This window comes from Peromyscus eremicus, chromosome 3 (genome assembly GCF_949786415.1).
Source record: "Peromyscus eremicus chromosome 3, PerEre_H2_v1, whole genome shotgun sequence".
Lineage (NCBI taxonomy): Eukaryota > Metazoa > Chordata > Mammalia > Rodentia > Cricetidae > Peromyscus > Peromyscus eremicus.
In genome coordinates, this window is record NC_081418.1 from 16,860,221 (window position 1) to 16,876,846 (window position 16,626).

At 40.5% G+C, this 16,626-nt stretch overlaps 1 protein-coding gene across 1 annotated transcript in view; it reads right to left on the reverse strand.

Annotated features, from left to right (window-relative positions):
• LOC131906645 (protein lifeguard 2-like) overlaps window positions 1-10,315 on the reverse strand; it is a 34,778-nt gene extending 24,463 nt beyond the window's left edge. Inside the window, exons 1-3 of the mRNA XM_059257329.1 lie at window positions 10,183-10,315; window positions 9,927-10,052; window positions 5,583-5,857 (exon numbers count right to left, since the gene is read on the reverse strand). Coding sequence (XP_059113312.1) covers window positions 5,583-5,857; window positions 9,927-9,928 — 277 coding nt within the window. The 5' untranslated portion in view covers window positions 9,929-10,052; window positions 10,183-10,315. The remainder of the gene's footprint in view (window positions 1-5,582; window positions 5,858-9,926; window positions 10,053-10,182) is intronic.
• Between the last annotated feature and the right edge of the window lie 6,311 nt (window positions 10,316-16,626).

A 16,626-nucleotide genomic window follows, 5' to 3' on the forward strand; every position in this document is an offset into this window, starting at 1 on the left:
TATGTACTTAGATGCTAAAAATCTCAATAAAATACTTGCAAACAGAATCTAAGAACACATCAAAAAAATCATCCACCATGATCAAGTAAGTTTCATTCCAGAGATGCAGGGATAGTTCAACATTCATAAATAAATAAATGTAACCCACCATATAAACAAACCAAAAGACAAAAACCACATGATCATCTCATTAGATGCAAAAAAGGCCTTTGACAAAATCCAACACCCCTCCATGATAAAAATTCTGGGGAGATTAGGGATATGGGGACACATCTTAACATAATAAAGGCAATTTACAGCAGTCCCGTAACATCAACTTAAATGGAGAGAAACTCAAAGCAGTTCCGCTAAAACCAAGAACAAGACAAGGCTATCCACTCTCTCCATAACTATTCAACAGAGCACTTGAAATCTTAGCTAGAGGAAAAAGACTACTGAAGGAGATCAAGGGGATAAAAATTGGAAAGGAAGAAGAAGTCAAAGTATCTTTATTTGAAAATGATGTGATAATATAAATAAGTGACCATAAAATTCCACTGGGAAACTCCTACAGCTGATAAGCACTTTTAGCAAAGTAGCTGGATATAAAATTAACTACAAAAATCAGTCCACCTGTCAACAAATGACAGACTAAAAAAGTAATCAGGAAAACAACATCTTTCACAATAGCCTCAAATAATATAAAATATCTTGGGATAACTCTAAATAAGCAATTGAAAGATTTGTATGAAAAAAACTTCAAGACATTGAAGAAGGTATCAAAAGATGGAAAGATCTCCCATGCTCATGGATCAGTAGGATTAACATAGTAAAAATGGCCATCCTATCAAAAGCAATCTACAGATTCAATCCCCATAAAAATTCCAACACATTTCTTCATAGATCTTAAAAGGACAATTTTCAGCTTCGTATGGAAACACACACAGAAAGAAAGAAAGAAAGAAAGAAAGAAAGAAAGAAAGAAAGAAAGAAAGAAAGAAAGAAAGAAAGAAAGAAAGAGGGAAGGAGGGAGGAAGGGAGGGAGAAAACAGGGTAACTAAAGCAATCCCAAATAATAAAAGAGGGATTTTTCTATTATTTTTATTGGGAGGTCTCACTCTTTCCAGTTTCAAGTTGTACTCCAGAGCTATGGTAATAAAAACAGCATGATATTGGCACAAATACAGAAATGTTGATCAATGGAATGAAATTGAAGAACCAGACATAAATCCACACACCCATGGACACCTGTTTTTTGATAAAGAAGCCAGAAATACACACTGGAATAAAGACAGTATCTTCCGCAAATGGTGCTGGTCAAACTGCATGGCTGTGTGTAGAAGAATCCAAACAGATCCTTAGGAAAGGGAAGTATAATAGTAATGGATGGATGGGGGTGTGGCTGGAATGGGAGGATCAAGTTGGGAAGTGAAAGAGGGATAAGGAAGGGAATATGAGGAAGGGAGAGACAGGTAAAATGAAGGGCCATTTGAGGGGTAGTATGAAAATCTAATATAGTAGAAGCTTCCTAAAATATAAACATATATGAAGGCTGTCTAAATGAAATCACCAGATAATGGTGGAGACAGTTTGTCATCTCATCACCAAGTGAAGCTTCCTGTACCTGAATTGGGTTACATCTAATTGAGTTGTTGATCAAAGGGGTCCCAAGGGAACCCCCAAACAATCAAGACTGATGCCAAGACTGTGCTCCCCACAAGCTGACAGCAAGGCCTCATTGCTGAAGACAACACTACACAACTCTGAGCATGGAGAAGCTGAGCTGGTGCCTACATAGAGCCTTCACCCCTACTTGGTAGTGTCTTTGTACAGGAGGGTACTCTGCATGCTACCACAAGAGACACATAAACAGGAAGCCAGCCACAAACGCTTTGATCTACAGTGTTGTTCTACAAGGTATGCTGGTACAATGGTGGCACAAAGCTTGTGGGAGTACCAACCAATCACTGATTGGACCTAAGGTCCACTCCACCAGATGGACCCCACACCTGACACTGCTTGTAGGACCAAGAACCAGAGACTAGATAGCCCAGGGACCTAGCTAGGGTAAAACCAAATATTACTGGTCTAAAAAAAATAGCAATAAAATGATTCCTAATGACATTCTGCTATACTCAGAGATCAATGCCTTGCTCAGCCATCATCAGAAAAGCTTCCTCCTACAGTTCATGAGAACAAATACAAAGACCCCCAGCAAGACATTATGCAGAGTGAATGAGCTTGGAACACTCCGCCCTAAATGGAATATCTTTATCAAATTCCTCCTCCCAGGGCTCAGGGAACCCCTTGGAAGGGGAGGAAGAAAGTGTAAGAGCCAGAGGGGATGTACGACATCAAGGAAGCAAGGCCATCTAAATGAACATAAGCAAAGCTCCTAGGAACTCACAGAGACTGAGGCTGCATGCTGACGGCCTTTCTGTACCAGGTCCTCTGCGTATATATTACGGCTTCCAGTTTACTGTTTTGATGGGATTCCTTTGTTTGTGAACAAGTGGGTCTCTGATTCTTGTGCCTTCTCTTATGATCTTTTCCTTCTGTTTATTTTGTCCAACTCCAATATGATAGTTTTTGTTCTACTTTATTATATTTTATTTTGTTGTATTTTATTATTATCCCTTAAAAGCCTGTTTGATCCAGATTTGAGGGGAGGGGAGGACCTTGGAGGAGTAGAGGGAGGGAAAACCGTAATCATGATATATTACATGAGAAAAAAAATCTATTTTCAATAAAAGTGGAGGAAAAAGGAAAACTCAAGTGAAAACTCTTATGTAATACTGCTTCACAATCCCTAGGATGTTTGCAGTCAGAAAGAAAGACAATAACCAGTGTTGGCCAGGGTGTTGAGAAACCGGAAACTTCATACATTATTGGTTGAAAGGAAAACTGGTGCAGCTGTTTTGGAAAAGGTTTGCCATTCCTCAAAAGGTGAAGGATACTTGTGATGTCATCCAACAATCCCTCATTCCTTCTAAGAGAAGTGTAAATAAGTTTATATAAAACTGATATATGAACTGAAGGGACCTGCACACAGCAGGGTACTCCCTCCTGGACCTGGGATTAGGCACAAACCACACCCAAACACCTGTTTTTACAGAGAGATCCTTTATCACGTGGGGAAGAAGAAACAGCAGCAAATGACCTTGCAGGCGTGAATTTTTTTTAAAGAGGAAAAAAGGGGAGGTCTGTGTTAGAATGGGCTAGGATGTGAAGGCATATTTTGACATGGCACATTAATTAGGCTAGCCAGAAGGGGATTTTGATTGTTTATGAGTTGGACCTTGGTGATCAGCCTTAGGAATGAGTCTGGTATAAGAAAGTGTCCAAATAAGGGAATAGACCTTAGTGGCTAGCTTTAGGGATGTAACCTATGGTTCACAAGGGAGAGGAAAGTGGGAAGGGCAAGGCCTGCCAACACCTGTTAGAGCTCTCCATGGATATTGGTTGCAGTGCTAGTCACAATAACCAAAAGGCAGAACAGCCAAATTATCAACTGACAAATATGTGATGGGTAAGGAAAACTGCACGTTGTGCTGGGCACCCATGCTAAATTTCTAAAAGGTAAGTTCCAGGCAACTCTAACTCCTTGCCCCCTCCTCAGAATTGTAAAATGACTGTGAGATAATTAACTGCTTGCTGTGGCTTTTATAAACCTGCTTATGGCTGTGTAACAGGGAGTGAGAAAGAGCTCCTTGCTAGCTGAGGGGAGTGAGACAGCTTTTAGAGTAGCTGCACATTCCAGAAAAGCAAGATGATTGTGGTTTCCACCTTTAAGGACCCTTCCTCTAGCCCATTCCAGGTGGCATGCCTTCATCTTGGCTTTAAGGCTGTCATCCTGCTCGCAGTGATAATAAATTCATTAATCCTAAATTGGATTGAGTCTGTGGTCTTTTCTAAGTGGATTCAAACTCTGTAACAAACACATCAACATCATGTGTTATCATCAGGCAATAGAATACTATATGGCCATAAAATGAATAAGAACTAACGCTTCAAAGTGGGTGAACCTTAAAACCTTATGCTTCATGAAGGAAGAGATATCCAAAAGAGCATATGCTTTGTGCTCCTGCTTGTATGAATGGCCTTAGTAGGCAGATCCATAGGGTTACAGAGTAGATTCCTCTGGCAAGGCCAAGGAAGGTGGGTGGAACTCCTGATGGATTTCATTTGGAAGTGAATTGAATATGATCCCAAATTGATGATGGTGCTGGGTGCAAATCTGTAAAAGTACTGAAAACATTGTACACTTAAAATGGGTGAACTTAATGAATTTTAAATTGTATTTTCATAGAGATGCCTTCAAGAATTACAGGTCTTCCTTCCATAACTCTTCCCTCACTACCCTGATAATTTTCTTCTCTCCATGACACTTTCATCTGATATACTGTGTAACCTGTGAAAGCAGAGAAAGGCTCACCTGTCTCCAGAAGACACTGCTGTAAATCATTAACTTTGGCGAGGGGGCTTCTCATATATATATAAATATATATATTTATAAATATATAAATATATATAAATATATATAAATATATTTATATACATATAAATATATATATATTTCGGTTTTACCTCTTTAAATATGGCTTCCACATCTCCAACATGACACTGTAACATCTTCATTCAGAGAGCTGTAAAGACTAATTGCAGAACTCCTGCTCTTACATGGCACTGTGAAGGTCTTGGCATCTAGGCAGTTGACTGGTTAGTCATGCATCTGCCCTGGCTTCTTATGCTATGATCCAGATCTTGTGAAATATGATAATCAGCCCAACAAAGAAAATACAGACAGAGCTGTCATGTGCTTCTGATGGGATCAACTATAGGTGGATGAAGGCTCTTGCAGGGATGTGGTTCTGGGGAAGCCTCTAGAAAGGTCCAGCTTAGAGAGCTCTTAGGTCTCCTCTCATGGAAGGGACTTCTTGGAGCGGCCAGAAACTTTGTCATCCCTTGGCCCTTGGTCTTTCTTTGGCCTTCTCCCTTTCCACCTTGAAAGGCTAGAGCTCCCAAAGGCCTCTTTCCAGGCTATGGCAGAGGGAACCATGCATGGAGAGGCATCACTGGGAGTCAAAGTTCAGAGTCCACCTGCAAGCTATCCAGACCCCAAAAAGGCTTGGGGACATGGGGAACCATGGCACTGGCCTTAGGTACCTACCCTTCAACATCGTATTTTATGAGAAAAAAGTTCTCATTTATTTATGTCACAATTTAAAAAATTTCTGTCATTCCTCAATGAATCTATTTCTGGTTTATTCCAGAATAAATATATAGGATATTGAATTAATGTTTAAAGACTTCAGCCAATATTATGTGATCATGTTGTATGTAGGCAAAACATTTAATAATCAATAGTTAACTCACACTTCCTAAAAACATCCGAATGTTGTTTGTCATATGTTTATTATGGATCTCTGAGTCTCCTGGACAACATCATGGCAGTCTATGACAACAGCCTTTGACACACTTCATAGTAAGAAAGGGCAGAAGAGCTAAATAAAAAAGAATCCATTCTTCCTGGCAGTATACACCATGGAAATATTTTAAGAAAACATTGCTTCTTTCCAAGCTCAAGTACTCTCTACTCTTACCTTTACGGACAGACATGCTTTCGAAGGGACCGGGCGGACTTGTGATGGTCTCCTCTGAGATAACATCATCTGAAATTTGTACTGCATAGGCATTTGCCGTATCTCTTTGCTTGGAACGTGGGTACTTTATGGCTTCCTGTGGTGTGTTTCTGGATGAATATGTGAAGGGCTGATCCATTTTAGAGTGGCCACTTTTAATTGCTGCTTTCTGAACCAGGTGTTGATGATCTCCAGAACTAAAGTTGATTGGCTCACTGACCTCCAAGTCTATTTTCCTGGAAGAGAAGACCTGTCATTCATGTCCTCATGACCACACCCCCATTTCCTTAGTATTCTCATTACTTTCAAATGATCATTTCCTATTTTTAATGACTGTGGATTCATGCATTTCACATTAATGCATAATAAATATTTTCTAAATGAATGGGCAAATACTTGTAAGATGGATCCTGTTGAGCAGCAGTTCTCAACATGTGGGTCGCCACCTCTCAGCAAACCTCTATCTCCAGGGGTTGAGGATTTAGCTCAGCAGTAGAGCGCTTGCCTAGCATGCGCAGGCCATGGGTTCAGTCCTCAGCTCCGGAAAAAAAACAAAAACAAAAACAAAAACCCTCTATCTCTAAAAAACATTTACATTATGATTTGTAACAGTATCAAAATTACAGTTATGAAATAGCAATGAAAATAATTTTATGATTTGGGAGTCATCATAACACAAGGACCTGTATTAAAGGGTCGAAGCATTAGGAAGGTTGAGAACCACCGTGGTAGAGAAAAATAATTTGCCTTCTATTACAGAATCAATGTTTTAATTCATTCAGTAAGGAGTTAAAGGGGCATGTGGAGATTCTACCATTGCTTCTGTCTTCAATTGCTTCTTACACTGGGGGAAGAAGATATTCAGATGAACAAGGATATTAAGGCAATATAAGCAAGTCAGGAACATGGGAGGGTGTGAGATACTACATGGTATCCAGAGGAAAAGGCTGGGAGTAGAACAGATTTTCAGAGACTCCCAGGGAAAGTGAAGCCTATGGAAAGGCTGGGAGGATTACAGGACTTGGTGAAATAAAGAGGTGGAGAAAGGTTTTCCCAGATAGAGCAGTCAGCCTGGACCAGGACCAGAGGAAGCATGCAAGACAGGTTCCAGAAATTGAAGGTGCTCATATTCCAGAATAGGGAAGTTGATAGTGTACTGAGACTAAACAATGGGTTTGTGGGATTTTGTCACTTGAGGGTGGAATAATTTAACACTAGCATCGGTTTCTCAATGACATCAATAATGTTAGAGACTTATAGGCCCCAATGATTCTACATCCCTCTCCAGGGACCCTGGAAATGTTAGCTTGTTAAAAGAAATACTGCAGATGCACACGAGGACACTGAGATAAGATGGTTCCAGGTTCAATCAAATCCCAACCTTTATGTAAGTTGTTTGTTTTATGATCATACTTAGAAGAGAGGAAGACAGAAAGGACAGGCTGAGAAAGGTAAATGAAAGTCAAAATGGTACAGATGATATGGAGATGATTCCAGAAGCAGCTTGGAGCAAAGAGTAGGTGGCCTGTAGAAGCTGAAAAAGGAGGAAAAGAAAAGAACCCAGCCATGTTGGCACCTTGGTTGTAATCCAATGAATCTGATACGGAACTTCTGACGCAGAACTGAGAGATTGTGTGTTTGCTATGTTTTGTGGCACTAAGTCTGCACAAGTTGGATCCGCTGTAAGAGAAAACTAATGCAGTGGGCAACCACTGAGGTTTACAAGCAAGGGAACCGGGGATCCAAAGACACCTCTACCTCCAGTGTAGAGAAGGAGCAGAGGAAACCAGTATGAAAGCAGAAACCAGAAATGGTGGCTGAGGAAGTTGGATGTGGCTGCTGTGCTCGGAAACCAAAATGCCAAGTCTCAGGAAACCACGAGATGGTGAACCAAGGCAAAGGCGGACTCTCCCATTAATCTCATGGCACGTGTGAAGATTCTTTTCTTCCTTTCTTTCATTTTTTGTTTTGTTTTGTTGTTGTTGTTGTTGTTGTGGCTGCTGCTGCAACTGCTATTTTTTGAGGCAGAGTTTCTTTGTGTAGCCCTGGCCATCCTGGAACTCACTTTGTAGACCAGGCTGGCACTGAACTCAGAGATCCACTTGCCTCTGCTTCCCAAGTACTGGGATTAAAGGCATACACTACCACATCCAGCTAAATTGGAAGAGTCAAGCAAGTCCCCTCTACTGCTGCCTGCATCCTGTCTCACAAGGGACATGATAGAGCAAGAAAAGCAGACTAAGATGGCCAAGCTAGAATGGTGTAAACAGGAAGTCCAAAAAACTTGCAGGTTCCTGGAGAAGCAGATGCCATTTAATAAAGATGTCCTTTTTCCTCCAATTAATCTCTGAAGTTTACAAGACTCAGTAGGATTTTCTAGTAACAGTAAAGTTCATCAGTGTAAATATATGAGAAAAATCAAGAGCAAATTTGAAAGAGGACTATAAGAGATGCAGTAGTGATTTACTTTAGCAGAAATCAAAATGTATATATACATATGTCTATCAGATATATATGATATAAAGCTATATAATTAAAACTATAGTGCCAGCGTAGCAATAAATAAATGAATCCATGGGATGGAAGAGATTCAAGGAACAGATTGATGTATATATGAGATTTTAATAGTTGATAAAGGTGAAACTTCAAATTATGTCCTCTGGTGCTGGAATAATTAGTTATGCACTTGGAAACAAAAATAGTTTAATAGTTATTTTATGTGTCATTCAAAGATTTATTGTAGGTTATGGCAGTTTGAATGAGGATGCTCCCCCATAGGCTCATATGTTTGAATACTTGGTCCCTTGGTGGTGGAACTGTTTGGGAAGGATTAAGAGTTGTGGACTGTAAGGGAAGTGTGTCATTGTAAGTGGGCTTTGAGGCTTCAAAAGACTCTTGCCATTCCCTGTGTTCTCTCTCTGTGGATCAGGATGTGAGCTCTCAGCTGCTGCTCCATCTGTCTATCACCATGCCTTTGCTCCACTACCATGGGCTCTAACCCCCTGAAACCATAATCTCAACTGAACTCTTTCTAAGTTGCCTTGGTTATGGTATTTTGTCACAGAAATAGAAAAGTAACTAATAAATAGGTGAACTGAAAATAGATGCTCTATTTGCAAATACAAGGACTATTTAGATAAGCATTTATAAGAATAATACCATAAAAAAAGAAGTGCTTGACAGATTGGAGGTACAGAACATTTCCGATGTTACTACAAAAAAGTCCTACAAATCTGATATGAAAAAAATGGTAAATACTTTCATTGTTCATTACACTGCAGAAAGGGAAATATTGGCAACCCAATGAAGATGAGAAATGAAAACAAACAACCAATTCATAAAAAATCTAAATAGCCACTTAGCCTAGGAGATAACACCTCACAAAACAACCAAAAAACTGTAAATAAAGGCAGTAGTGAAATGTCTTTTTTTTACATAAAATACATTCAAAGATTAAAAAGATGATTCTCATGATCATAAGGCTATAAAGAAATAAATAATCCAGAGGCACATTATGACTCACATAAACCTACACATTTCTTCTACAGAGCTCCCTCTTCCACAAAACTGTAAATATATTTAATATAAATAATTATAAACTTAAATAAATTTATTCTTATTTAAAAATGATCTTTTTCTTGTTATTGCTAGAAATATTGATATAACCCAGTATGGATTTATTATGTTATCCATTATTATGTCCATAAGTTTTTCTTAATTTTAAGCAAACTTAAAGTATTTTTGTTTCTCTAAAACAATCATGGGTCCTAAGCATTAAGTCAACTATGTATAGCAGATTATCACACTTGAGGGACAGCATCTCATAGCAATATAAAGTTTTCAGTTTTGAGAAAATTTAGTGATATCTACCAGAATTCCAAATGTGTAGCACTTTAGACCCAACAGTTATAGTTGGAGTAATTTATTCCAGAAACATATGAAGGCAAAGGTGCATGTTAAAGAGGATTCAGTATATCATTCATTATAACTGGCAAAAATTTCCAACAGCCCATTATCTACCAGCAGGGAAGTAGTTAAATTAATTTTGGTACACACACAAAAACATATGCATATACATGCACCAATGTGAAGTTCACTATCATATAGTTTTGAACTTAGAAAGCAAAATTTGAGAATAGTATTTAGGAAGATTGAATTACTATTTTATCGCCTCTCTGGAAAGAAATACTACAAATAGGACTGATCATTATTCTGATACAACTGAGTTGGGAATGAACTTGACTTGAATGAGATTTTACAGTGGCCATTTATTCCAAATAATAATAACAATAATAATATATTTACATTTTGAAGACAAAAAGAAATATTTCCCTCTATGATAGTCTGGAGCTCCTCTGAGAAAGCAATCTTCATGTAAAGCTGAAGGTCACTGGAAGATGCTCAAATAACCAAGTTGATGTCTATAGTGTCCTAAAAATCAGGAGAGACAGCAAGATTTTTCAAAGCACTCAAAGACAAGAGCAACCAAAACCCCAAAGCATTGAGCTTTCCTCAAGGAACTCTGTTTGGTTGGTCCCTGAAACACAAACGAGGTTTTCACCTGGTCCTCACAAAGCTCTCCTGACTCCTGAGGCAGCAGCCACCCAAAGAACAGCCAGGTGGTGGGAAGACTGGGAAGCAAGGCTCTGGGTGACAGTTAAGAGAACGGCAGTTGGAGGTTGGGGTGGGTGGAACCTTCCTACCAGGAAGAGGACTTCTAAGTCAAGCCCACTCTATTGCTCCTCATGCTAGCCAATGCACTCTCTGTTGGGTCTCAAGGAGACCTATACTCGGGTATTCAAGCCAACTCCATGTCATGGAGCAAGAGGCTCCATCCATGAGGAAGCTGTCCATCACTTTCCTGGATCAGGCTGTTTGGTGAGAGAAGACACTTGATCAGGTGAGCAGCTACCGAGAGTCCTTCTCTAGGATTTGTAGGGAAGGAGGGGAAACTTGTCCTCTTTGGAGTTTTTTTTTTTTTTTTTTTTTTTTTAACTCATTCACTAAACTTAGTGCCTGTTTACTGTGTATAGAGAGTGAGGAAGGGAAAGAAATACAGAAAAGATATATTCTTCCCTGTGTACAGGGAGACAGGGTACATGGTGTACTCTTCATGGAAGAGGGGAAAGATTGTAAGAGCCAGAGGGCCAGGAAGTCTGATGTGACACTGTGTCTCCTAGAAATGCCTGCATAAACAAGACCTAAACAATAGCAATGTCAATATCCATGTTAATGTGAAAAGGGGGAGATCTCATGGAGTCCAGCCCCGGACAAATATCTATAGGCAACTAATGACTACTGAGAGAGAGAGAATTAGACTTTCCAGGGATGAGCCCCCCAATTGTTTATCGAATACAAACTGGTCAGCCCTGAAATTGTACAGATATAAACAACAGAAACAGACTCAGCAGGTTGAGTTTATATGTTTGTGCATATATGTATGCATTATTCATTGTTACATATGCAATTTATATGTAACAATCAAAGAAGAAGATGCCATCAATCTGGGAGGGAGTCAGGAGGGTACTTGGGAGGGGCTGGAGGGAAGAAATGGAAGGGAGAGGTGATATAACTGTATTTTAATTAAAAATATATTTAAAGAAAAAATAACATTTTTAAAAGGTGGACCGTTTAGATGAGAATAGTCAAGGAGGATGAAACCCTGGGGAATGGGACTCAGCAACCAGAGCTGTGAAAAATGTCTGTTCCTCATAAACAACGTCTCCAGTAATTTGTTACAGCAGCACAAATGGATTAAGACTTGTGTTTGTCTGAGATACCTCCCCGTGACACCTCAAGGAGCCTTGGCCCCTGTGGCTCACAGTCTTCCTGAAGTCTCCCTGAGGGAGGAGAGGGCTAGGTAAGAGCCTTCATATGGTGTTGCTTCCTTCTCCCAGCTCTTGATCCCCAACATCTTCTTTGCTTACCAATTTCTATCGGTCCTTGCAGCAAATGCTGCTATACTCTGGGGCAGTGGTTCTCAACCTTCCCAATGCCGAGACCCTTTAACACAGTTCCTCATGGTATGCTGACCCCCAACCGTAAAATTATTTTTGCTGCTACTTCATAACTGTCATTTTGCTACCGTTACGAATTGTCATGTAAATATCTGTGTTTTCCAATGGTCTTAGGCGACCCCTGTGAAAAGTTCCCCGGATCTCCAAAGGTCACAACCAACAGGTAGAGAACCACTGCTCTAAGGTATCTGCAGAGGAGTAGTTGCTGCGTGAGGAAGCTACTTGTTGAGTTAGCTCTGTGTGCCACGCAGTCACTGATGGTATTAAGCTGGGCAATAGCATCCTCACTGTTTGGGTGGGAGCTCCACCTCAACCCCTGGCACCCTAGCATCTCTATACCCAAAGAGTCTGGAATGTTCTGGTGGAAAATTCACCTCAACTTCCCCAAACCCAGCCCTTCAAAGCCCGCCAAACACAGCTCCTCCCCCAGAGAGGCTCAAGACCACTCCCACAGGGTATCTAAGCTGCATCCCAGAAAACAGACACGAGGTTCTTCTGGTCTCTCATCCCCATCTCCTCTCTGTGGGGCCAGGAATCACCCAGGAATGCTTTACCCATTAAACCGGGCCTTTGCCTAATTTGGTCTGATTTGCATTACTGCATCGGTGGAGAGGCCTATCAGCATGCAAAGAAACTTACCACCCACTATAAAGGAACAGCTCAGAAAGGAGGTACCACTGCCAACCCCTGAATGAGACATTGTCCATGGTGAACCCTGCCTCCTGGTGGGAGAAGATTTGAGGGTGAAAAATATTTTTTTCCATTTGATACTTTCACTTTTCTCTTATTGTTGTGTATGTGCACATGTGAAGGTATGTATGCGTGTTTGTATGTACGTGGTGCATGTTTGTGTTATGGGAACAAATGCACAAGCATGCATTGTGTGTGTGTGTGTGTGTGTGTGTGTGTGTGTGTGTGTGTGTGTGTTCATAAGTGTACACTCACATTTGGGGACCAGAGGTTAACTTCTGGTTTCATTCCTCAGGAGCTGCTCCCCTTATTGGTGAGACAGGGTCTCTCTGTGGGATCTGGGGCTCACTGAATTAGCCAGGCTGGCTGGTCAGTGAGCCCCAGGGATCCTCCCATCTCCACCTGCACTGCACTGGGATTACAAGCATGCACCGGAACACCCAACTTCCCGTGGATCCTAGGGTAGAACTCAGGCCCCTGTTTGTGCAGCCAGCACTGTACTGACTGGACTATCTCCCCAGCAACTCTTTCCATTGTTTCCAAAGGAAAACAATGCATGTGTGTGTTGACAAAGAAAAACATGAAACAATAGAAAAGGTATTTAAAAAAAAAAAAAGTTCACTTCCATGACCAGCTATGTTGACAGCAATTGTGAATGGTGAATAATTGTCACAGTCTAAATACCAAGAGCCATATGCAAGACCATCAAAGGAGACCTACTATTGTTGTTTTGCTTAAAGTCATGTTGTCAAACTGCCTTATAAATATTTATGTGTACACATAGGTTTGTGCCATTCTCAACCTTGGTCAGAGAAGCTTCTTTTTGCAGAGAGCAGCAGTCAATGCAGAGACTCATGACTAGTTAACATGATGAAAATAAGTGACAATGAGTGTTAAAACCTAAACAAGGCTATATATATATATATATATATATATATATATATGTATATATGTTTATATACATATGTTTTATTATATATACACATGTTTTATATATATATATATATATATAAAATCTCTCAGACTAAGGCTTAGAGAACATAAAAAAGAGAAGGCAGAAAGAATATGAAGGCCAAAGGATGAGAAAGAGGGCTGTGAAATGTGATCTCCTGGATGTGACATGGTTGTTGCAGTCATGAACTCACAGGAGCTATGGTTACTTGCTCAAGATCAAGCCAGTCAACATTCCAGCATAGACAGGAGAGGGGCCCATGAGCCCACTCCTAGCTGAGGAATTATTGGCAGTTGACAGCTGCTGAGAAAGGAGGACATTTTTCTTTGGAGGTATACTCATTGGTAGGTTGCTCATACACCCTTGCACATATGAACAGCACTAACTGAACTAAGAGGGAAGGAGGGAGAAAGAGAGGGGGGGAGAGAGAGAGGTTTTCCTAAAATTGTGCTGTACTTAAATATGGCTAAAATAAACTGCCCAAGGTCAGACTCTAGAAATTTGAAACAACGCTGGCCAAAATCCAGTCATGTTAACTGGATTTCCTTTTTGCACTCACGGAGCCTGCATGGGTTTTGCGTATTTGTTGCGGTTCTTTAGCTTGGGATTTCTGTAGGACTCCTAACAGTGGGAATGGGGGTGTCTCTGTCTCTTTTGCCTACTCTTGGGACCCTTTTCCTCCTACTGGGTTGCCTCATCCAGCTTGACATGAGGATTTATATCTAGTCTTATTGTAACTTGTTATGCTTTGTTCAGTTGATATCTCTGGGAGGCCTGGTCTTTTCTGAAGGAGAATGGAGGAGCAGTTGATCTGGGGGAGAGGGGAGGTGGGACAGGAATTGGGAGGAGGGGAGGAAGGGGAGGCAGTGGTCAGGATGTGTTGTGTGAGAGAAGAATAAATAGAAAAACAAAAGTGACTGTCTATAAAATTAGGTGTGAGTAGTGGGAAATAAACCACAGAATTAAAACTCCAACCTCCTGCTGAGCCCCTGGGTAATCTACCAGCAGGCCACAGACCTTCTACGTCCTCTGCAGAGCACCATCCTTTTATCTACTATTAGAACCACTGTACCATTTACTCCAAGGACTTTCTAAAATTCCACACTGGAGTCATCTCTCAATGCTTAGCATAAACCTCGTGTCTCCAAATCATATTGGTATCTGAAGTCTTACCACTAGTTTCTGAGAAAACACAAGAACGCACGTCCCCTTTTAAAGTCAAAGCCGCAGCCGGGCGGTGGTGGCGCACGCCTTTAATCCCAGCACTCGGGAGGCAGAGCCAGGTGGATCTCTGTGAGTTCGAGGCCAGCCTGGGCTACCAAGTGAGTTCCAGGAAAAGGCGCAAATCTACACAGAAAAACCCTGTCTCGAAAAACCAAAATAAATAAATAAATAAATAAATAAATAAATAAATAAATAAATAAATAAATAAAGTCAAAGCCACAATGACACACTGTGTTAGATGAGGTGGCTCACACCTGTGATCTCAGTACTTAGGAGGCTGTGATGGAATCTCTGCAAGCTTGAGGCCAGTCTGGACAGCCCAGGATAGAGTGAGATCCTGTCTCCCACCCTACCCCCAAACTCCCCAAAAAACAGGCTGGGGAAATGACTCAGTCAGGAAAGCTCTTGCCATGAAAGTTGAGGGCTTGAATCTGAACTCCCAGCATCCACATAAAAGGCCAGACATGGCAACTAGGACCTGGAGTAACTTGGACAGGAGGGTTCCTGGGGCTTGCTGGTTACGCCAGTCTAGGCTAAATGGTAAGCCCCAAGTTCTGGGAAAGACTATTAAGATAAGAATTTATACTGTATCAAGCTGATAATAGAAAATTAATTAATTAATTAAAATAAAAAAATAAAAATAAAAAATAAAAGAAAAATTTAAACTATTAAACCCCCCCCAAAAAAATAATTTGCCAGGCGGTGGTGGTGCACGCCTTTAATCCCAGCACTCGGGAGGCAGAGGCAGGCAGATCTCTGTGAGTTCGAAGCCAGCCTGGTCTACAGATTGAGTTCCAGGACAGGCTCCAAAGCTACACAGAGAGAAACCCTGTCTCGAAAAAACAAAAACAAATAACAAACAAACATATTTTGCTAAAGTAAAAAGGGGGAACTAGGGACTCATCATTCCTCTCCACATTCTATTCTTTCCCTTGTTTTATATGATGGACCATAGCTAAGGATGAAGATTCCAATGCACTGCAATGATGTTGAAACACTGTGTCTGCCATAGGGCATTTGTTTACTGAAAATGTCCCCTGATTACATGAGTTCTAAAACTAGATCTCTTCTGAGAACTGTGAACCCTCAAAGAAATCAAAACCCTTTCCTTTTTCTTTTTAAAAGGCCAAAAAAGAAACTGCTGGGGGAAAAAAAAAACTGTCAAAATAAATAAGTAAAAAGGTGGAAAGTAATTGAGGAAGCCCCTCCCCCCACCCCCACCCCCACCCCCCGCCCGCCCCATGTCAACCTCTAGCCTCCACACATGTGCTCATATGTGCACACACGTATGTGTGTTCATACACATATGAACATGTATACATACACCACACACAAAACAACAAAACACCACCAAAAATGCAGTCAGTCAACTCAGTAAAAACTTTATTTACCTGAAGCCAGTACCAATGACTTCCCTCATTCTTTGGGCTCATTTCCCAGGGAACTTTAGACTTCCACAATCATAGCCAGTGTTCAGGCTTATTCTCTCAAAGTCTCTTTTCCAGCTGAAGGGCATATTATATCTGGTTTTGCTAACGACTCTCCCAGGGAATTGCTAAGTTTTGCAATGATTCAAATCCAGATTTATGTGTCCAGTTCTTCAAACCAAAGCTCACAGAAAAAAAAAGATATAATATAAATTATTACAGCAATTACTCCTAATTAAAGCCGTATTCAATGCTATCTCCAGTAATGGTCTTGGAAACATTTATGCTAGTGTACATTATTTTAAATGTTAGGAAGGTGTGATATGTTGCTTGTTCATTATGCAAATATGTAAGTAAAGCCTATGCTAAGCCATAGAAGATACAAATGTCCCAGCTCTGGACCTGACTGTGTCATACAAAACTGTAATAATTTTTAATTATAGTATTGTAACTTATGAGAAAAATTGATAGTACTTCTGTACATTGCTAATTTCTAATCCAACTGACCTACTAACTCATAGACCCCTCACATACAATATTCAGTGAACAGCTACTACATTGGCCCAAGTAAAATAAGTCACTCACAAGTTAATCTCACGAATCCAAGTCGGTATTTCTGCCCCTTCCTGTTTGAATGTTCTTAATACGGGAATTCCTTAGACCCTCAATTCTTTTGGGGGTTTGAGAGCACTGTA